The sequence below is a fragment of the Molossus molossus genome, unplaced genomic scaffold (assembly GCF_014108415.1).
Source record: "Molossus molossus isolate mMolMol1 unplaced genomic scaffold, mMolMol1.p scaffold_m16_p_5, whole genome shotgun sequence".
NCBI lineage: Eukaryota > Metazoa > Chordata > Mammalia > Chiroptera > Molossidae > Molossus > Molossus molossus.
The window spans coordinates 64,075,061-64,098,625 of NW_023425388.1; the positions used below are offsets into that span (position 1 = coordinate 64,075,061).

The 23,565-nt window shown below is 41.0% G+C and overlaps 1 protein-coding gene across 3 annotated transcripts in view; it reads left to right on the plus strand.

The window, feature by feature from the left end:
- The first annotated feature begins 62 nt into the window (after positions 1–62).
- PARP9 (poly(ADP-ribose) polymerase family member 9) overlaps positions 63–23,565 on the plus strand; it is a 50,590-nt gene continuing 27,087 nt past the window's right edge. Inside the window, exons 1-7 of one of the 3 annotated variants that reach the window (XM_036242944.1) lie at positions 63–111; positions 6,436–6,541; positions 7,247–7,388; positions 9,185–10,050; positions 13,285–13,512; positions 14,596–14,814; positions 19,890–19,950. In XM_036242944.1, the coding sequence (XP_036098837.1) occupies positions 6,527–6,541; positions 7,247–7,388; positions 9,185–10,050; positions 13,285–13,512; positions 14,596–14,814; positions 19,890–19,950 (1,531 nt within the window). In that variant the 5' untranslated portion in view covers positions 63–111; positions 6,436–6,526. The remainder of the gene's footprint in view (positions 112–6,435; positions 6,542–7,246; positions 7,389–9,184; positions 10,051–13,284; positions 13,513–14,595; positions 14,815–19,889; positions 19,951–23,565) is intronic. The other 2 variants (XM_036242947.1, XM_036242946.1) reach the window with 2 other exon arrangements.

Here is a 23,565-nt window from a genome sequence, read left to right on the forward strand (position 1 = left end):
CGCCGCCTGGGGCCGCAAAGTTTCAGTTTCGCTTTCCCGGAGATCCCTCCCTGTTCCCGGCACAGCCGGCCCCCCTCCTCTGCTTGCAGCTTCTGTTCAGCCGGCCGCTGGGTGAGTAAGTCCCCTCCCGCGTCCTCCGGGGCGGTGGGCGCCCGACGCCCTGGCCTCCCCTCTCCCGCGTGCGGGCTGCTTGGGCTTGGGCGGGCGGGATGCGGGCCGCAGAGCCCCTGGGCCAGGCCCCCCATGTGAGGATGGGAATGGTCAGACTCGGAAGTCAAAGTTTCTCCTGAGTCTGTGATTCCTTCCAACACTTCTGGTTACCATTATATGCAGCTAAAATGTAATTCCCATTCGGAATTCAGATTAGTACCTGCCTTTTAAAAAAAAATTTAAATTGTTCACTTGTATTATGACAATCACCTGTTACTCCCTCCAACTCCATCCTTTAGACTGGCTCTTGGGGTCTTTCTGCCGTCATTCCTTGATTTAACCAACAGTATGGACCGTTTCCCTGTCCAGTGTACTCGGGAATAAAGATGAGCATGAAGACCCCCACTTCCCCGGCTAGTCAAGGAAGGTGGACTTGGGAATAAAGAGGCAAATCTCTTGAAGGCCTCCAGGAGGAGATTTAAAGCAGAATCTTGAGGGTGGTGGTGATGTGTGTGTGTGTGTGTGTGTGTGTGTGCGCATCTGAGACACAGGGACCATTGTGATCTGAAGCACAGAGGAGCCCTGGGGTCCTGGAGGAGTCGAGATGGTGAGGGACATGATGGAGGAAAGGGCTAGATCAGTGCTGTCCAGTACAAATATAATGAAAACAAATATCTAATTAAAAATTTTTTATGAGCCCTATTTTTAAAAGTATAAACAAGTGAAATTAATTTTAATGATGTTATTTAACTCAATATATCCTAAATTTAATCATTTTATATATCCTAAATTAATCATTCATCATATAATCAATGTTAAAAAACTTTTGAGATATTTTATATCCTTTTTGTCATACTGAGTCTTTTTGATCCAGGGTTTATCTCACACTTATGTCACATCTCAGTTGGGACTAACCACATTTCCAGAGACCAAGAGCTACATGTGGCTAATGGCCCACACTGGACAGATAGCACAGGTCTAGACAGTGAAAGGTTTTGAAGATCAGTGGGGAGAAATGGAAGGTTTGTGATCAGGGGAAGCAGGAGAGTGACATGTGAGATGTGCAATTTGGAAAGATGGTGTTGACCACCATGTGGAGGACATATTTGCAAGCTGGTATAAATGGAGGCACTGAGGCCAGAGATAAGGTTTTTTCCACGTGACTGGTAAGACTGGAAGTGGGTCAGTCTTTGTGGAGAGCATTTTGGCAGTACTATCAAAATTACTACTGCATAGACTTTATGATTCTGTAGTTAGGGATAGGAGAGAGCCTTTCACACTTCTGAATTTGAACCGGTAAACATAATATACCTATTTAAACAATAAAAAGTAAAATTAAATACATTTAAATCTTTAAAGAGAATGTTTTGACATAGCTCAGGCAAGAGGCCCTGAGGCCCCGAAGTAGTCAGTGGGCAAGGAGGTTAAGGGCATAAGTGAATTAGGTGTTTGGACCTAATTGATGGGCTGACTATGGGACAAGTGAAGAGTCTAGATTTCTGACTTGAGGGGATAAATGGTGCGCCGTTTATTGAACTATGGAGTCCAAGAAAAAAAGCATGGTTTTTAGAGGGGTTGGGTGAGGGTCGGAAGGTGAATACGGGCAAAAGGCCTATAAAGGTAAAGTAAAAGGTAACAAAAGAACCAAAGGAAGCCCTGGCCGGTTTGGCTCAGCGGTTAGAGCGTCCGCCTGCGGTCCGGAGAGACCCGGGTTCGGTTCCCGCTAAGGGCATGTACCTTGGTTGCAGTTTGTCCCCGGCCCTGGTTGGTCGTGCGGGTGGCAGCCACTTGATGTGTCCCTTTCACATCGATGTTTCCCTCTCTCTCTCTTCCTCTCTCTCCCTCCCACACTGTCTGTACAAAAAATGGAAAAATGTCCTCGGATGAGGATTAAAAAAAAAAAAAAAAAAAAAAAAAAGAACCAAAGGAAGATGACACAGGAGAAGCTAAAAAAGCAGAGTTTTGGGACCCAAAGAATGAAATAACTATAGAAAGGGGTCAAGTAAAGATTAGGACAGGAGAGAGTCTCTTGGGATTAACTGCATGGAGGACACTGATGAGCGGTTTCAGGGGAGCGCTGGGAGTGGGCAGGAGCCCACTGCAGTGGGCTGAGCAGGCAGATGGGTGGAGGACAGTCAACTTCTTCATGCTGCCCATGCAGAGAAAAGAACACAGTAGGAACCAGTTTTGGAAAATTGGGAAGGCTTTTGTTGTTATTGGTGTTGTTTTGAAAATTGAAGAGATTGTATGTTTTGGGCAATATGCTCCTTGTTTCTAATTTCTTTGGGGTTAAATATGCCCCTACTCCCCACCCTTCAAGTCTGTTCCTATGCCTTGAAAGCCTGATCTAAAGGAAAAAACAAGTGCAAAACCAAAGCAAAAGCCCATGGGAAGCCAACTACCAAAACAGACACAGAAGACTTCATTCTTTTGTGAAAAGAGCAGTGCCCTCTAGGGGCAAAAATGCATCTTGTCCTTGCACTTTAGGATTGTACTGGACTTGCTATTTTTCTTGGCATGTAAGAATAATAGTGCTCTGCAGTAAAGATCAGAGCAGAAATAAATAACATGGAGACCAAGAAAACAATTCAAAGGATCAGTGAAACAAAGAGCTGGTTCTTTGAAGAGATAAACAAGATTGATGGACCCTTAACTAGATTCACCAGGAAACAAAGAGAGAGAACCCAAATACACAAAATCAGAAATGAAAGAGGAGAAATAATAACGGACACCACAGAAATACAAATCATTGTTAACAAATATTGTGAACAATTATATGGCAACAAATTTGACAATCTAAGCAAAATGGACACATTTCTAGAAACACATAGTCTCCCAAAACTGAACCGGGAAGAGATAGAAAACTTGAACAGACCAATAACAACAGAAGAAATTGAAGATGTAATCAAGACTCTCACAGCAAACAAAAGCCCAGGCCCAGACGGCTTCACAGGGGAATTTTATCAAACATTCAAAGAAGAACTAATACCCATTCTCCTCAAACTATTTCAAAGAATTCAAGAAGAAGGAAGACTTCCAAACTTGTTTTATGAGGCCAGCATAATTCTAATTCCAAAACCAGAAAAAGACACTACAAAGAAAGAAAACTACAGGCCAGTATCCCTGATGAACATAGATGCCAAAATCCTGAACAAAATACTAGCAAATCAGATCCAGCAATACATCAAAAAAATTATTCACCATGACCAAGTGGGATTCATCCCAGGGATGCAAGGCTGGTACAATATTAACAAATCAATAAATGTGATACACCACATAAACAAAATGAAAGATAAAAATTATATAATTATATCAATAGATGCTAAAAAAGCATTCGACAAAATCCAGCACCCATTTCTGATAAAAACACTCAGCAATGTGGGAATAGAGGCATCATATCTCAACATAATAAAGGCCATATATGAAAGACCTACAGCCAACATCATACTCAATGGGCAGAAACTAAAAACATTTTCCTTAAGAACAGGAACAAGACAAGGATGCCAACTTTCACCACTCTTATTTAACATAGTACTGGAAGTCTTAGCCACAGCAATCAGACAGGAAGAAAAAATAAAAGGGATCCAAATTGGAAAGGAGGAAGTGAAACTGTTATTATTTGCAGATGACATGATACTATATGTAGAAAAATCTGAAGACACCATTAAAAATTTACTAGACTTAATAAATGAATTTGGCAAAGTAGCAGGATACAAAATTAACGTCAAGAAATCAATGGCATTCTTATACACCAATGATGAACTCACAGAAAGAGAAACTAAAAAAACAATCCCATTTACCATTGTGGCAAAAAAATTAAGATACCTAGGAATAAACTTAACCAAAGAAATAAAGGACCTATTCTCAGAAAACAACAGGCCATTGAAAAAAGAAATAGAGAAAGATATAAAAAAAGTGGAAGCACATACCTTGTTCATGGATTGGAAGAATTAACATAATTAAAATGTCCATATTACCCAAAGCACTCTATAGATTCAATGCAATCCCCATCAAAATACCAACGACATATTTCACAGAACTAGAACAAATACTTCAAAAGTTCATATGGAACTAAAAACGACCCCGAATAGCCACAGCAATCTTGAAAAAGAAGAACAAAGCTGGAGGGATCACATTACCAGATTTCAGGTTATACTACAAAGCCACTGTAATCAAAACAGCCTGGTACTGGCACAAGAACAGGCATATAGACCAGTGGAACAGAACCCAGAACCCAGAAATGGACCCAAGACAATATGCTCAATTAATATTTGACAAAGGTGGCAAGAGCATACAGTGGAGTAAAGACAGCCTCTTTAATAAATGGTGTTGGGAAAATTGGACAGCTACATGCAAAAAAATGAAACTAGACCATCAACTTACACCACACACAAGAATAAACTCAAAATGGATAAAAGACTTAAATGTGACTTGTGTATTCATAAAAGTCCTAGATGAAAATATAGGCAACAAAATTTCGGACATCATACGGAGCAGAATTTTCACTGATACATCACCTAAGGCAATAGAAACAAAGGAGAAAATGAACACGTGGGACTACATCAAACTCAAAAGCTTCTGCACAGCAAAAGATGCAATCATCAAAATGGAAAGGAAACCCACTGTATGGAAGAGCATAATTGCCAGTGATATATCAGATAAGGGGTTCATTTCCAATATATATAGAGTGCTCATACAACTCGACAAAAGCAAGACAAAGAACACAATTAAAAAATGGACAGAGGAACTCAATAGACATCTCTCCAAACAGGACAGACAAATGGCTAAGAGACATATGAAGAAATGCTCAACATCACTAATCATCAGAGAGATGCAAATTAAAACAACAGTGGGGTTATCACCTCACACCTGTCAGAATGGCCGCCATCAACAAATCATCAAACAACAAGTGTTGGTGAGAATGTGGAGGAAAGGGGCCTCTAGTACACTGCTGGTGGGAAGGCAGACTGGAGCAGCCACTGTGGAAAACACTATGGTGTTACCTCAAAAAATTAAAAATTAAACTGCCATTTGACCTAGTGATCCCACTTCTAGGAATATACCCTAAGAAGCCTGAAACACCAATCAGAAAGAATATATGTACCCCCATGTTCGTAGCAGCACTATTTACAATAGCTAAGATCTGGAAACAGCCCAAATGTCCATCAGTAGACGAATGGATAAAAAAGCAGTGGTACATATACACAATGGAGTACTATGCAGCTGTAAGAAAGAAAGATCTCTTATCCTTTGAGATGACATGGAGGGACCTGGAAAGTATTATCCTAAGTGAAACAAGCCAAACAGAGAAAGACAAGTATCATATGATCTCATTTATTTATGGAATATAATGAACATAACAGTCTGAATAATGGGGTACTTCCAGAGACATGGAAGTGGGGTACAGACTGACAATCCCCAGAAGAGGGGATGGTGGGGGAGAGACAAACCACAGAACTTATATGCATGTGTGCATGAACAGTGGGCATGGACAACAAAGCTGGGGACAGGGCAGAAATGGGGTCACAGGGGGAATCAGTGGGGGGAAAAGGAGAAACATCTATAACAAAAATTAATTAATTAATTTAAAAAAATAATAGTGCTCTGATGCTGTAGCTAGCTGTACACAATTTTTTTATTGCAAAGGCATTACAAATCATTTCAGAGGTCTGTTGGCAGCTATGTGGACAACAAGTGTAGGCTACTGTGTCATTAAACATTTTCCTTTCTACCTATTAGATGGAAAATCATTAAAATAGTTTTTTCAGAGTTTCTGATTTTTTATCCAAATATTTTCTTTTCTTATTAGATCAGGGAATTTATCACAGACTCTTTCCACACACCCTTGACAGGCATAAGTACAGTTCCTTTCTTCAAAAACTCTTGCGGGTTCTTCATGCTCATTGAGAAAGCTGGTTTTTCCTCATTGTTTTGTTGAATGCTGTGCTCAGTCTTACCACTTGGTATCATTCTCCTCTTCTAACTATGTAGAAACCTGTTGCATCCTTCAAGGTCTTATTCTAGTCTCATCTCCATAAAGCGTTTCTCACCATAGCCCACATGGCTCTTTGCCTTCTCTGAATTGCCATTACGGTTTCAGTTGTAACTCTGTAAAGGATAGAAGGTGAACAGTATCTACAGCAGCAAAACAATAGTGCCTTCTCACCAGTAAAACTAAAAACTGCTTAAGATCAGAAATCATGTTTAGTGTTCCTATGATGCATTCTTACCAAACTCCCTGAGATGCTGGTCAATGCTTATTGCATCCTTTGTATTCACTTCTAGAAGTGGGCCACCATATTTGGGAACAGCAGCCTATGCTCAGAAAAGCAAAACAGAGTATAAACATTTGAAGACCCAAGGGTCCTCCTGGAGGATGGACTTTTCTAAGGTAAAAGTACTTATATGTAAATGTATATAAATCATGATCTTTGACCGGCACATGAATAGTTCTTCCTGTAACAGCAAAAAAATCTAAGTCTCCTATTTGGTATTCATAAAAGCCCAATAAAAACTTCTTCTTTCATCATGTGAGACAAAAGAAATAAAAAATATGCCAATCTAATCAATAGAGGCAACAAGAGGATGGATGATTTGTAAAAATGTGACCTCAGTATCATTTTGATTCTGTCTACTCATTCAGCAATTCTGCTTTTGCAGGATGGGGGTGGGAGGAGGGATATGGAGGAAGAATAAAATTAGAGAAAAGACACCTCATTTGTTTAACTAAAATTCTACATTCAGGCCTGTGTCATGAATCAAGCAGTAGAAAGTGGGTCCTTACTGGTAGATGGAGAGGTGTAGCCGAGGCAGCTCATGTCCCCATGTCTTCTGTTCTGTCTAGAAAAACTCCATAAGCCTTTGGAAAGCCGTTTCAAGTGTGGTCAGTGTTTGCTAGAACATTTAGTATTCCAAGTGTTTCAGGCACACAGATCAAACAAACAAACAAACAAACAAACAAACACTGTTCCCCTTCACCCGCAAACCCAGGGCTTTTAGCAGAGTTTCTGTTGCTTTGTGATCATTAGGCTGTGTTATCAGTAATCTGTAGTCATTCAATTGTAGTTTTATTTTAAACCACTCTCATTTTTCACAGGATCCTGGAGCAGCAGCTTACAATGAGAAATCAGGTACGATCACCTCACTCTCAGTCTTGTTTCAGAAAGTCTTTGCTCATGTCTATTCTCCATGGAAAAAGGGAAATACAGAAGGAGACTGTCACCCCTGCAAGTGTTCAGGTGCGTGATTGCAGGACCTTGTGGGGACAGCTTCAGAGGCAGTGAGTAGCAGCAGACATGTTCTCTTAGAGTTCCCATTGATCCGTTTCTTTGCTCATAAGATGTGAGATGCTTCTGACCAAAGCCCTAGAAATTGGTCAGAAGAGGTGACGTACTGATTGTCCCTTGCTCAACGAATGGAACCTGCCTAATCCTAAGGGTAGCCCACTTGAGATTTTCAACCAAAGCGCAGGCCAGATGGAACTGGCTACTCATGTACTACTTCTTTTAGATAATTAAAGCCACCAGAGGTCTTTCTAGGTAGCTGAAATTAGAAATGGGAATTGAAGTAAAATATAATTACCACATTTTACCTATTTTAGGATGCATAGTTTTTCACATCTCTGAAATAAAGCTACTACTGTACCTATCAATCAATAGTGCACCATGGTTTAATTGGCATTATTTTTCCTTTCTCAGCGGCATATAATAATTGTGCTTTAGCCCAGCCAAAGTGGCTCAGCTGGTTGAGCATCAGTCCTCTGCACTGAAAGGTTATGGGTTCGATCCCTGGTCAGGGCACATACGGAAGGCAACTGATCAATGTTTCTCTCTGTCTCTTCCTTCCTCTCTCTAAGCATGTCCTAGGGTAAGGATTAAAAATAATATTGATGATGTTTTAGATTCCATGAAATACAGTGTCACAGGTTGGGTTCCCAAAGAAGCAGAAACTGAGAGGGAGTCAGGAATGCAAAAGGGTTATCGTGAAAGGGAAAGACAAGAAACAGAATTGGGCAGGCAGAGCCATCGGACTGGAAGGAAAACCTGACAAAGCTCTGCCAGCCTGAGATTGCCCATCAGGGAAGTCCCACATTGGACATAAATGACCTTGATCAGCCATTGATGGGGGCCACCCTGAGAATAGCGTGACCTTGGCTACAAAGCCCAGAGGGGCTAACAACGGGAGGCTGTATTCTCTCCTTCATAAGCACAATGAAGGGGGATCTGAGCAGCTCATCTTCCTGTCTGCCACATACAGTAAGTAGTTTTTAGTCAATCAGTCTTAATTTCACTAAAATTATTTCACAAAACTGAAGTATGCTATTCTGCCCATTTGCTGCACTATGCCCTCCACAGAGCACCCTTGACCAATGACTGAGAGAAGCTCGAGAATATCCCAGCTCCTTTCCCTTCTGGTGGTATAACTCTGAGACACGCTGTCCCCTGGTGGAATTAAGCTTCATTTGCTTCATAACATATCCTTTATTTCTTTCCTTCCCTATTCTGTCTTACTTTCCCACTCTGCCCTCCCATTTCCTAGGTGTTTCCTAGGATCAATCTCCAAATAAACTTACACTCAAATCTTTGTCTCAGAGTCTGCTTCTAAGAGAACCCAGACTAAGGCACTAAGACTAGACAAACAAGTTATGAATAAAGCCTCCACTTGTTTTTGACTCATAATTAAGTCCTTTTCAATATTTGGGCCCTAAACATGGTTCTTTCCATGAGACACCACATACACAGTTTTCTTACCACCATCGTTGTATCATAGTAGAGTAGCTACCTCTTATGGAGTATTTACTATATTCCAGACACAAGACTAAGCACTTTATGGGTGATTTACCATTGAAAACTCTTGGATATTCTTGGTCTAACTACATATCTAGGTGAGAAAGAAAGTTAGGAAGGAGGCTAGAGGAAGTTTATCTCTCTTTTTTATATGGGACACTCAGTCTCCTGATGTGAAGTGGAATTACATTTTTTTTAAAGGAATCCTTGCTTATTTTTTTATTTTTTAATCTCCTCTCCTATTCCAGAGACTGATAATTTGGGGGAAAACTACAGTTGGAAAATACCCATTAATCACGACGACTTCAAAATTTTAAAAAATAATGAGAGTCGGCTGTGTGAATTTCTCCGGAATAAATTTGGCTGTGTCTCTACCCTGGTCTCTCCAGCCCAGGAAAGTAACAGCAAGTCTTTAGAAAGTCTCAGCAAGTCTCAGCAAGTCTTTAGAAAAAGGCTGACTCCTGGGCTTGAGCTGTCTGTCTGGAAGGGTGACCTCACCAGACATGTTGTTGATGTCGTGGTGAATGCAGCCAATGAAGACCTTAGCCATGGGGGAGGCCTGGCCAAGGCCCTGGTGAAAGCTGGCGGCGAAGAAATCCAAGAGGAGAGTACAAGATTTGTTTCTAGACATGGTAAAGTACCAACTGGTTCAATAGCTATCACAGGAGCAGGGAGGCTTCCCTGCAAATACATTATCCATGCCGTTGGGCCTCGGTGGTCAGAGATGAATAGAAAGATATGTATGGCTAATCTGGAACTGGCCATTTTAAATATTCTGGAATCTGTCATCTTCAGCACACTGTGCCCCGAGACAGTAGCAATTCCAGCCCTGAGCTCTGGGATTTTCCAGTTCCCTCTGGATTTGTGTACAAAGATCATTGTGGATACTATCAGGTTTTATTTCCAAAGGAATCAAATAATCAGTAATTTGAAAGAAATTCACCTGGTAAGCAATGAAGACCCTACTGTTGCTGCCTTTAAAAGTGCTGCAGAAGTCATTCTAGGGAGCAGTGAGCTGGGGTCTGGGGTGAGTCAAGGAGCCATCCTTCACAATACGATGGTTTTGAACAACATGACTCTCCAGATTGTCCAAGGCCACATCGAACAGCAGAAGGTAAGTCTTTGTTTCTATTTTCTTGCACTGCCACAGGGGATCCCTGAACTGTTTACTACCTATCAAGTATGTTTGGAGTATATACTATTTCTTTTCTTTTTTTTTAATCCTCACCCAAGGACACCTTTCCATCTTTTGTTCAGATAGAGTGGGAGGGGGAGAGAGAGAGACTGAAATATCAATGTGAAAGGGACACATCGAGTGGCTGCCACCCGCACGACCCACCCAGGGCCAGGGATAAACTGCAACCGAGGTACATGCCCTCAGCGGGAACCAAACCCGAGTCTCTCTGGACCGCAGGCCAATGCTCCAACTGCTGAGCCAAACCAGACAGGGCTAGAGTTATACTATTTCAGACACTATTTAATCTTGTTAAGGTTAAGAGCATGGACTTTAGGGACAGACCATCTGGATTTGAATACTAGCTTTGCCATTTACTAACTGGGTGATGTGAATCTGGTTCCTTTATGTTTTGGTTCTCAGTTTCCTCATCTGAAAAATGAGGATAATAATAACACTTATATCTTAGAATTGGAATCAATACACATTAAATGCTTAGAACAGAGCTTGACATATGATAAGTATTTATAGCTATATTGCTGTTTTTCTTAAGCACCATGAGGAAATAAAACAATCTTTGATATGAAGGAACTTAAAACCTATTATACCCTTTCTGTGTTGAAATTTCTCTATTTAAAAAAATCTCATTGAGAGACAGACCATCTGAACATTTCTGAAGCAACCTACCAATAGGAAACAAAAAAGTCTTAATACAAAATGAATTCATAATATTTAAGAGTATATCAATTGGTGACAAGGGTGGAGTGGACCAAGAAAGATTACTTTAGAAGATGAGAATTTTGGATGTGATCTCAGCTTATGATAGATATGATTTGGCAGGAGGCATAGCCTGATTGTTAGAATGACTTGATCAGAGAGACACAGAGGATGATAGAAAGAAAATAATGGGCTGGACCAGTCAGGAGATTTAGGTGGACTTGTAAGTCGAATTCTGAGTATACGACTCTATGCCAGGGGCCATAGAAGATACAAAGTGTGACTTAGCAGTTAGCCAGGGTTTCTTGGGCACAAATGAGAGGGCTCTGGCAGGGAGGGTAGGGAGTCAGGGAAACAGTGAACCTAGGTATTTTGGGTTTGTGCAGCTCCCCTGCTAGGTAGAGAGCACCTTGAGGATGGGGGTCATGGCTTGTTCATTTCGGTAGCCCCAGAGCTCAGTTGGGGCATGCTTCTAGGTGCTGAGCAAATTACTGATGAATAAGTGAAGGGGGAAGCAGGGAGCAGGGACTGCTACAGAGGAAGATAAAGAATGTAAGGCTATATTCTCTTTCTTTATTGGATCAGTGATGTCACACTTAAGACTCTCCTGTGGCCATAATCAAATTGACTTACTCATAAGTGAAAAAATACCATGTACTACCTGCAAGACAATTAGAAAGAAAACTGAGGGGACTCCCACAAAATGCAATGCAGTCAAGCCTTGGTTCTTGAATGTCTCCCATGACGAACAGTTCGGGTCTCGACCAAGTTGTTCATGGAAAAATGTCTTGGTTGCCGAACAAAACTTCCATTCGAGAACCCTCTCATGCTGATGTCCGTATGATCAGTCATGCGTCTCTCTCAGGCGACAAACAAAGGAGAGAATGCATGAGTATGAGTTGGTTTACTGCTAAACTTTGAGTTGTTAACATCTCAGGAAATTGTGCTGTAAATATTTTCGTGGGTTTTTTTTTTTTTTTTCTTTTTTGGGTGCTTATTATTATTAAATATATACAGTAAGTCACCATGGGTCCTAAGAAGGTTAGTGACTGCAGCAAAGAGAAAAGGAAAGTTGTAAGAACAATGTTAGAGCTTAGACATGTACTGTGTATAAGAAAGGTTAAAACAGGAAATCATTTGGGGGTCTGGAATAGATTAATTCAATTTATATTATTTTTATTGGGAAAAAGTGATTTAGTTTTTGAACAGATCGCTTCCCAAACAGCCTTACAGAGCAAATTGAGTTCAAGAACTGAGGTTCCACTGTATTTATTTGATAAGTCATTAATATGCCAATTTAAAATTAAAGTGGAAACATCCTGGTTGAATAACGTATTCCTTTAACTAAAATTTTATTGTATTTATCTATTGCCAAGAACATTGGGAACTTTAAAATTTTTAAAGGGGGCCAGTTCCCCAAAATTGGAAATTCTGATTGTACTTTCAAAGTGAAATGCCCGGCCGGTGTGGCTCAGTGGTTGAGCATCGACCCATGCATCAAGAGGTTGCCAGTTCGATTCCCGGTCAGGGCACATGCCCAGGTTGTGGGCCTGATCCCCAGTGGGGGGTATGCAGGAAGCAGCCATTCGATGTTCTCTCTCATCAATGTTTCTATCTTTCTCTTTCTCTCCTTTCCTCTCTCTCTAAAGTCCATAAAGAAAAAAAAAATGCTTAGACGAAATGAAGCATTCATTAACATCTATGAGAAATACCTAAGTTACACCCAAAGGGAGCCAAAACCATCAGGATGATTTAGGGGGATATGGGCATAGTGGGGGGGGAAGGATATAACCTTTTAGCACAGTTCTTAGAGCTAACTAGGTGATATTACTTACAATACAGCCCATGTGAATGTACAGATAAAAGGACAGATGAAGAACTGGTAAAAGCAGTTGCCTGTAGGATAGGTGAGGGGGTGGGGGGTCTGGGGACCCCATCAAGAGGGAGACCTACTTTTCACTGACGATTTTTTGGTTTCATTTATACTTTTTTAAACCATGTACTATTCACCTTTAAAGGAAATAGAAGGTTGAACTTTCCTGAGAAATTTTAGTTTCACTCTATTTAAAACAAAACGGAAAATTCACACAAAAATAGCAAAAAGAGATGACAGTGGGGCAGGGAATTAAACCATTCATTGATAAAGCTTAAAATAAATCACAGGGAATGCTCAGAATCTGAGGCTATCGGGGTTATAAGCCAGCAAGGGGCTGACAGGTGTTTGCAAAAAAAATTATGTCATCCACACACTTTACCTAATTACTGAATAGGATAAACAGACTAATCAAATGATCACTCTTTGGAAATATGAGTTTCCATTCATTATGAAATTATATCTTTGTGGATTTAGGATCTTCAGAAGTATTTTTCAAAGCTCTTCAGGGAAATAAATATTTGAATTAGTCGTTTAACAAAAAGTAATTTAACAAGGAATCCTGTCCATTTCTTTCCTTTCAGACGGATGTAATTGTTAATTCTGTAAATCCAAGTCATGGTCTTAGATGTGGTCTTGTGTCAAAATCAATTCTACAAGAAGCAGGAGATGACATGGAAAAGGAATTTCTCCTAAAAAGCCATCCGATATCTCAGGATTCCCAGTTGGTACTGGTCACAAAAGGATATAAACTGCTCTGTCAGTATGTTTTCCATGTGTTGTGGCCTTCAGGCTGTTCTACACCAGATCTGGTAAGGTCAAAATAAATTTATCTTTATGTAGTTTGATAGTCTGTGTAGTCTTTGTTGAATTTCCATTATGTCATTGCATTCATGAAATAGTATCAAGTGGTATAGTCCCCATTTTCTACCACTCTTATGAAAACCTGAAATACTGAATAACTGTTCTCTTAGTAAGTTATCTTAAGAAGTTTAATCTAAAATATTACCTAACACATGTCTAAATTTTAAGTGGGCATACCACAAATAGACACAGAAACATCAGTCTGCACATCCATTCACCTCACCAAACTGACTCTTTAGGCCTTTTCCTGAGCGTGCCTAGGATCCAACCTCTCCACATTTCCCTCCATCTGTTAAATTCCAGGAGGACCTGGGATTTCCCCTCTACCACCATTCTGGTCAAATCTATTACCTGCAGTGTCTTTCTCCCTGCCTTTGTCTATATTTTGTCACCATTTCTGGTTCTTTCTGGGCTAGAGGGCCTTGTAATCCCAAATTGGTCCTCCAGTCATCTCCGCCCCCTCAGTTTTCCAAGGCCCTTCCACAGACAACCTTCCTGTATTAGTATTCCATTTGGATGTTGAAACATTGATGGGAAGTTTAAGTCTGCCAAGTACACTAGCACTTCTCAAGGAGAAATTACAAGACAGACCTTAATGACATTGAATAAATGCTGCTTACTTATTTTAACCTCTCCTCCTTTATGAAACTCCCAAGAGCTCTTTATGTTGACCTGGAAGTAGCAGGTGAGTGAGGCTAAACTGATGGTTGGCTCTCTGGCCTGGGCAGGGCAGCAAGGCTACGGAAGCTGGGAGAAATCATGGTACCCAAAGACCCTGAATAGCACAAAAAGGACAACTCAATTACTCCAGTTTCCTCGGCCCATTCTTTTATCATCATTTAACCTTGTAGCTGTAAAGGGTTCCCTAAGGAATGGGACCTTTTCTGCCCTCTAAGGAAGCATGGACAAGCCCCTGAGGGAGGGAGAATGGAGATTAGCATTGTTAAATATGGGCTGGATCAAAAGGGTAAGTGAAGTCTTATTTTTGGCTTGAAGGCTGATTTAAAATTGTGGGGTTTTTTTTCCTACAGAGATTGAGATATGCAGTGGCGAAATGTTTGGAAAAATGCCTTGAGCTAAATGTGACTTCCATTTCTTTTCCTGCCCTTGGGACTGGATACATTAGTATTGAGAAGAATAAAGCAGCAGAGATTATGTTTAATGAAGCTTTAGTGTTTGCCAACTTCCATTTTAGTAAACAACTAACTATAAAGTTTGTGATCTTTCCTACAGAAATGGAGACATATAAGGTAAGTTAGTATCTTAGAAATGCCTTAAAATTCATTCATTCATTCATTCATTCATTCATTCAACATCTGTTTAGTATCTCCAATGAAAGACATGGGACTAAGCACTGTATGGTATGGTGATGTTCTGATTTGGTGAAATTTAACTTTCGTAAATTGTCCACCTCAGACGTAATAAAGAAGGCCATTAGAGAAGCCATGTTAAACCCACTACCTAGCTTCACTCTTGTCCTTTGTTGGCACTTATTCTTCCTCTGGTCCTTAAAGGTAAGCGAACTCCTAGTTTCAGTGTGGGATCCTATGTTCCTCTCTCTTCTTTCTTTTGTTTGTTTGTGTTTTTTGTTGTTGTTAATCCTCACCTGAGGATTTTTTTTTCTAATTTTTTTTTTCTTTATTGACTCTAGCGAGAGGAAGGGAGAGGGAGAGATAGAAACATCGATGAGAGCCCTGGCCAGTTTAGCTCAGCAGTTAGAGTGTCAGCCTGTGGACCAGTGAGTCGTGAGTTCGATTCCAGTCAAGGGCATGTACCTCTGTTGTGGTTCGTCCGCCGCCCTGGTGTTGTCATGTAGGAGGCAGCCAGTCGATGTGGCTCTATCACATCAATGTTTCCCTCTGTCTCTCTGTCTCTCTCTCCCTCCTTCCCATTCTATCTGATAATAAGTAGAAAAATATCCTCAGGTGAGGAATTTAAAAAAAGAAAGAAAGAAGGAAGGAAGGAAGGAAGGAAGGAAGGACGGACGGAAGGAAGGAAGGAAGGAAGGAAGGAAGGAAGGAAGGAAGGAAGGAAGGAAACATCGATTGGCCGTCTCCTGCATACCCCACACTGGGGATTTGGCCTACAACCTGGGCATATGCCCTGACCGGGAATCAAACCGGCAACATCTTGGTACATGGGTCGACGCTCAATCAGTGAGCCACACTGGCTGGGCAAGGATATTTTTTCCATCGATTTTTAGAGAGCGTGGAAGGGAGGTAGAGGAAGGGGAGAGAGAAATATCAGTGTGAGAGAGACACATCCATTGGTTGCCTCCGAGCCAGGGATAAACCTGCAACCCAGGTATGTACACTTGACCGGGAATCGAAATCTCAACCTTTCCATGCTTGGGCCAGTGCTCGAATGACTGAGGGAGGGCAAAACCAGCCAGGGCAGAACAACTATTCTTAAACTTCCGCTACTTCTGTAGAGTCCTATCTTCTGAGCCAACTTCAAACCTACATCCCCAACCCCCTTTCATTTCCACTTAGATATCTTACTCTCACCTTAAATCCAACATATTTAAAACACATTCTTTGTCTTTTCCTCTTTAATCAATCAACGTCCTTGGGCAAGTTAAGTTGCTTATCTGTACCTCCGTTTCTCCAGCTTTAATATGGGGATAATCACTACCATCTTAGGGAGATGTTGTGAGAATTCACTGAGTTACTACACGTAAAACACTTAGAATAGTACCTGGCATACAGTAAGTCCTCCATGAAGGTCAGCTGTTATATTAACTGTAATGAGCTACAGTTCACTGAGTGCTGAACTGAATACTAAATTAAGTGAATTGCTTGTTATCTTTTGCCATTTAGATTATAAGTTTTTTAACAGCAAGGCTGTATGTGACTACTTTTGCCATGTCCCCAGTACTGTCCTCAAATTCAATCTATTTTTCTTAACTCATTTGCAGGTGACTTCAGAGGGAAATTAGCTGTAGTCTAACACAGATGGAGGGACATGTGTGTAGGGGAGTGTGTCTGTGTATCTGTGTGCGAAGAACTGGTACCCAGTGTCTTTCATTTTCACTTCATCTCAGCTTTTAGTTTTACAGTGGCCAGGTCAGCTGAGTTTCTCACATGTGAACAGGCTGCTGATGCATTCAGCATAACTAGTATATATTGCTGGGCTGTTCTGCCTTTAAAGTACCATCTCTTTGCTTTATTCTCATTTAGCTGACATTTCAAAAAGGACTTTAATGATGTTAAGGAAGACTAAAAAAAGAAATGAGATAAGATACAGCACTTTACACTAGGTTTTGAAGACACAGGTTTCTGATTCTGTTGACTGCAACATTGAAGGGCTAGTGCGACCTCCCAGGCATGTGTCTGGGTTCCGGGTGTAAAGGGCCTTCTGAGTGCCTGGCCCAGAAACTGGCTGAGAACATTAGTCCTTTTTCCTACTCCCAGCCTGTGTCCATGTGGTTGGTTTCCCTTTATCTCCTTGTACAAGGAAACAGACATATTGGTTTTAGCTTGCTGTTTCCTGAAACAAGTGTAAAGGTTCTCATTTCTTTTGCTGCCTGACTAGACACAAGGAAGTGTGTAGCATTTGCTCATTTCCCCTGCTGACTTCACAAACTATCCATGTGACACCACTGAAGGTGGAGGTGAGAAGACATGTGTACAAGCTCTTGTGAGCCGATGCCATCTGGCCCCAGCACACCAGTGTCTCATCCACAGCTGACCTGCAACATGGTGGTGAATTACCTGGTGAAGTGGCCCACCTTCCTGACAAAACAATTCATCCTGTTCTTCAAATGAAGTTCACCAGTTCCCCCCTAAGCAGAGGACTATTATTGGGCTCATATAGGTGCCCAGAGTATGTATTTGAACTGTTCGTGTAGTACCATATCCCTAACGAGGAATTAACCACATCTAGGAAAAAAGGTTCATTCATTCCAACCTACCATCAAAAATGTACATGGCAGTTCAACAAAAGTAGAAAGATTAACCACAGCCTGAGGGCTAATAAAAGTAGCTGCCATGTATTACATCAGCCAGGTACTGTGCTAAGAAGCTGTCTCATTTCATTCTCCTCCCCTAATCCTGTGATGAAGACACAGTTACCATCTCCACTTTATAAATGAGAAAATGTATTAACCCAGAGATTAATATACACACAGGTAGTCAAATGACCAAACCAAGATTCCAACCATGGTCTGTCTGTCCACAAAGCCTGTGTTCTGAACCACTAAAGAAAAACACAGAAGAAAATAACTTGAGAGATGATACATCTTTCAGTTCTGTAACTCACAGGACAGGACTCATACACATTATAACTCATGTTACACCCGGACATCCCCCAGCGACCCCCTTCAGTTTTTTTTTCAATATCAACACTATATTCACAAGGAAGTATGATGTATGTGCACGTATATGTATTCCCTCTGGCCTTCTGATAAACACATCTTTTCTTCCTGAATAAGTCTTTCAGTGAGGGATGTGTGTTCAGAAAGATCAGAGGGCAATTTATACATTCTCACGGGGGGCTTTACCTTTGCAAGTCCCTACATTTCAGAAAATGGTTGTGTCAGACATTCAGAGTTGACCTGACTCAGGAAGACCAACCTACACTAAACTCACAATAAGATGATTCTTACATTCACACTCATGAATATTACAGTTCATGAATGACAGTGGGTCAACAACTTCCCAGCTGACTGACACTTGTGTTCACCAGTATTTCCTGGTGATAAGGGTCCTGGTTGGAGCTGAGTATCTGTAAAAAGCGATGGATAGTCATTCATTTGGTTATTTAACAAACATTTATTGCATATCTACCTTGTGCCAGGCATTACGTCTCAGAATAAGGAACACCTCTCTAGGAACACACTACTAATGTTAGGCATTAGTCATTTGTGGACAGAGTTGGAAATCCTGCCAAATTCTTGCCATATTGGTCCACTTTTCCAAACGTCTAGCAGACCATTTGCTTGTTATCCACACATTCTTCTAATTTATTGATACTAAGTTACAGATTTCTTTCAAATTGAATTCAGAAGCCTCACCTGATCGATTTCTCACCCTGGGACACATCCTGACATTTAAAGGGGCTTTGGGAGAGAGCTAATTTTCATCCATTCTGTGTATGGCAGCTCTTCTTAATTTATCAGCAGATAATATTATCTCATTTTATTTCCAAGTTCTTGGATGGGGAATGCAGGAAAGTTCCCTCTAATGACCTCTCCGGGTACAAGCTATGGTAAAATACAGGGCTTTTTGCTCTAGAAATAGCAGCTGGAAATATAATTGATGAAGAAAATGGCCTACAGATTAAGAAATTTTATTGTTAAAGTTCAGATGCAAAATGAAATCTAGTTTTTGCCTCACTATTTACCATCTTTTCCATGAAGTAATTACTGCCAATTGTATCAGCTTTAAAAAAGGAAGGCACTGGAAATGGTAATTCCAAACTCTAGGAGAGAGTTTTTTGGGGGGTTTTTAAATTAATTTTTGTTACAGATATTTCTTCTTTTTCCCCCCCAGACACCATCCTGCCTATCCCCCAGGAGTTTATTTTTTTTTTAAATAAACAAATCTTTGTCCATAGACTGCCATATAATAATATTTACAATAACTAACATACTGAATGTTTCCTATGTGCCAGATACAATATTAAGCACTTTATAGGAATTGATCATTTATTTGATCTACAGAAAAAGTAGTGTGTATAACTTTTTAAAAATAAATTTATGTTTTATTAATTCAAGAGCAGCTGCCTGTATATTTTTCTTCTTCAGTGTCATATCCAGAGCTTTAGTTTTTTACAGTGCCTAACATGCACTAAGCAAGGCATTAATATCTTTTGATTGTGCGGGTTCGATTCCCGGTCCAGGACACATACTTGAATTGCAGGTTCGATCCCCAGCCCTGGTTAGGGTGCTTGCGGGAGGCAACCAGTCGATGCCTCTCTATCATAGCACACATCGATGTTCTCTCTTTCTGTCTCTTCCCTCTCTCCCTTCCACTCTCTCTAAAAATCAATGGAAGAAATATCCTCTGGTGAGGATTAACAACAACAAAATCTGTTGATTGAATGAATGAGTGATAATATTTGCCTTGGAATATACATTCTTCTTTTTTATACCAGATTTTGGTTTTCTTTTCATTTTTCTTATACCTGTTTCCCCTACATGTTTTAATAGATTGTAGTACTGCACTTGCTGTTCCCCAAGATTTTCCTCCAGGCTGCTTTAGATTTGTGGCACTGGAAATGGGGACTCACAGAGATGAGGTCGAGTGTGGTATGTGCAGGTAGGGGGAGAGACTTTGATGACAATGGCTAAAAGCCCTGCTCTGTTCTGTTCTGCTTCTTGTAGGCTTTCATCACTGCAATGGAAAAGAGTAAGTCCAAGCTGCAGCCCCCCAATAATTACAGTGGTGAGTATGAAATTAATGGGCCTAGAACCAGCAGCTCCCACCCTAGGATCATGCTATTCTTGATCATCTAAACTGATGGAGGAGAAAAGAAGGATAAAGAAGCCAAATATATTTCATTTTGCTCCTGCTTAGATACCAACCTGCTCTATACCTGACCATGTTCTTCTCAGTCCAGTTTTATGATACGAGCAGAGCGAGGCAAAGTTGCATTAGATAATTCACAGTGTGGATAGTTCATTTATGAATGCTATCTAATTTTTTTCTAAGAAAAGTTCTACTTTTCACAAGCTGACTTAGCCAGCTGTCTTTCTACTCGGAATGAGCAACATCTAAATGGAGTTACTCTTTAATAATTATAGAAAACACATCTCAATAATACCAGATAACAATAAATAGTTTAAACAAACACTACCCAAACTTAGGTTTTAGGATCACTGGGATCATGATAGAAACTTTAAAAAGCAAACACACCAACAAATGTGTGTATAAGCCCCAACTCTCCAGAGTCTGATTCAGGAACTCTGGGCCTGGGCCAAGCATGTATATTTTTGAATGCCTCCTACTCAATTTTGCTACTTCACCAGGTTTGGGGATCACTGAACTAAACCAATCCTGTAGTCTTTTTTTTTTTTTTTTTTATCCTCACCCGAGGACATTTTTCCATTTTTTGTACAGATAGAGTGGGAGGGAGAGAGAGGAAGAGAGAGCGAGAGAAACATCGATGTGAAAGGGACACATCGAGTGGCTGCCACCCGCACAACCAACCAGGGCCAGGGACAAACTGCAACCAAGGTACATGCCCTTAGCGGGAACCGAACCCCGGTCTCTCCGGACCGCAGGCTGATGCTCTAACCGCTGAGCCAAACCAGCCAGGGCCAATCCTGTAGTCTTATAACTACATTTCTTTAGTGGCGTTTACGTGGACTGAGGTGGCAACTAGGTTGTGTACATCTGAAATAGTCTTTTCATCTGATGGTAAGAACACTAGACAATCAACCAGCAATAGAAACTGTTAGGATATTTCCCATTAGGGTAAAAATTATTTGTTTATACCTTTTTTTTTCATCCTTACCCGGGGACATTTTTCCATTTTTTGTTCAGATAGAGTGGGAGGGAGAGAGAGGAAGAGAGAGAGAGAGAAACATCAACGTGAAAGGGACACATCGAGTGGCTGCCACCCGCACAACCAACCAGGGCCGGGGACAAACTGCAACCGAGGTATGTGCCCTTATCGGGAACTGAACCCTGGTCTCTCTGGACCGCAGGCCGACTCTCTAACCGCTGAGCCAAACTGGCCAGGGCTGTTTATACCTTTTTTTTTTTTTTAATTTTTTTTTTTTTTTTTTATCCTCACCCGAGGACATTTTTCCATTTTTTGTACAGACAGAGTGGGAGGGAGAGAGAGGAAGAGAGAGAGTGAGAAACATCGACGTGAAAGGGACACATTGAGTGGCTGCCACCCACACGACCAACCAGGGCCGGGGACAAACTGCAACCAAGGTACATGCCCTTAGCGGGAACCGAACCCGGGTCTCTCCGGACCGCAGGCGGGCGCTCTAACCGCTGAGCCAAACCGGCCAGGGCTGTTTATACCTTTTAATAGAAGGGTTCGCTTATGGTTGTTCAATGGTCCATCAATTCTGGAAATGAAGGGGGAATTTTAAGAGCCATGTTCTTTGACTACACCTCTTATGAACCTACTTATATTTATCTGTAAAATGATAATGACAGACTACTATGAGGATAATTAGAGATTATGTAGGTAAAAATGTTCTATAAATTGCAAAGCACTAACTAAATGCCAGGGGATAAATAATGACTGGACAAACTTCCCAAGTGTCCAAGAGGAGGGAGAGATTCCTTCTACTGCAAGGGATCAAGAATAGCTTCATGGAAGAGATGGTTCTAAGCTTGGCTTTGAGGATGGCAAGATTTTCAATGGCCAGAGTTGGTGGCGTGGGTCACCCAAGGTGAAGAAAACCCACAGAAAGCAAAAAATGCAGTACATGTTTGGGGAACCACAATGAATCTAGAGATGCTAGATAGCAGGAGTTTGGGGTGAGGATAATATACAAATGTCTCTCTGTCATTAATCTGAATAATGGGGCCAGACATTACTATTTACGTCAGTGATTTTTGAGGATATCTATAAAGGAATAATAGCACAGGACAATAATTGACATTAATAGTGATTGAGCCCTAGCCGGTTTGGCTCAGCGGTTAGAGCGTCGGCCTGCGGACCAGAGAGTCCCGGGTTTGGTTCCCACTAAGTGCATGTGCCTTGGTTGCAGTTTGTCCCCAGCCCCAGTTAGGGTCGTGTGGGTGGCAACCAGTCGATGTGTCTCTTTCACATTGATGTTTCTCTTCTTCCTTTTCTCTCTCCTGCTCTATCCGAAGATAAATGCAAAAATGTCCTCAGGTGAGGATAAAAAAAATAATAATAATGATTAATGTTAATGATCCCAGGTTATCAAGGAAAAAAGCTATTTAGGAAGGCAGTGTGGTTCTATTAGAAATATTTAATTAATAGTTAAAATGAAATATGTTTTGGTGTTGGAAGAGTATCCTTAACAGTGTTGTTACCTAGAACCATTCATCTTTCCTGATGATGATGGATAAATGAAGTATCAACATATATTATTTTTCTTTTCTCCTAAAAAGTAATGTAAGCTCCCAAGCAGAACAAGGGTTAAAAAAAAAAAAACTATGGCCCTGGCCGGTTTGGCTCAGCGATTGGAGCGTTGGCCTGCGGTCCTGAGAGACCCGGGTTCGGTTCCCGCTAAGGGCGCGTACCTCGGTTGCAGTTTGTACCTGGTCGGCTGTGCGGGTGGCAGCCACTCGATGTGTTCCTTTCACATCGATGTTTCTCTCTCTCTCTGTGTTCCTCTCTCTCCCTCCCACTCTACCTGAACAAAAAATGGAAAAATGTCCTCGGGTGAGGATAAAAAAAAAAAACTATGCCTCCAACTTAACCCTTCTGCCACACATGCACACACACACACACACACACACACACACACTTCTTAGTGTTGTATAAAACTTGGGTTTATATTTTTACTCAGAGGGAGGCCGTCTTCCCCTCGAGGTTTGTCCTGATCCTTTTTTATAGTTCCGCGTACCACCCAACTATTACATTAGGTAAAATATGCTAATTGTTCTGGGATCACTCACTGGGAGGCAGAATTGTGTGAGCACTGGTGTCAGACTGCCCACACCCACTAGCTCCCTGGCCACCACTTACTAGTCCTAAAACCATGGGCAGTTACTTAGCAACTCCGAATTCGTTTCCTCATTTGTAAGATGGGGCTACTAATAGTACCTATCTCATTGGGTTGTGAGGATTGAATAAAGTATGTCAAGGTCTTAGGATAATGCCTGGAACAACGTGCTCAGCGTACTCTCCCTCAGAGTACGTTACTGAGATTCATCCATGTAGCTAAATTCATGACTTTTCATTGTTGTAATAATATTCCATTGTTGAAGGACATTTGGGTTAGTTCCAGTTCCTGGCTGTTACAAATAAGAATGTTAGCTTTCTTGTACACATCCCCTGGTACACATGTGCCAAACTTTCTTTAGATATAATTATAGGAGTTTTCCATCTATCATGAATAC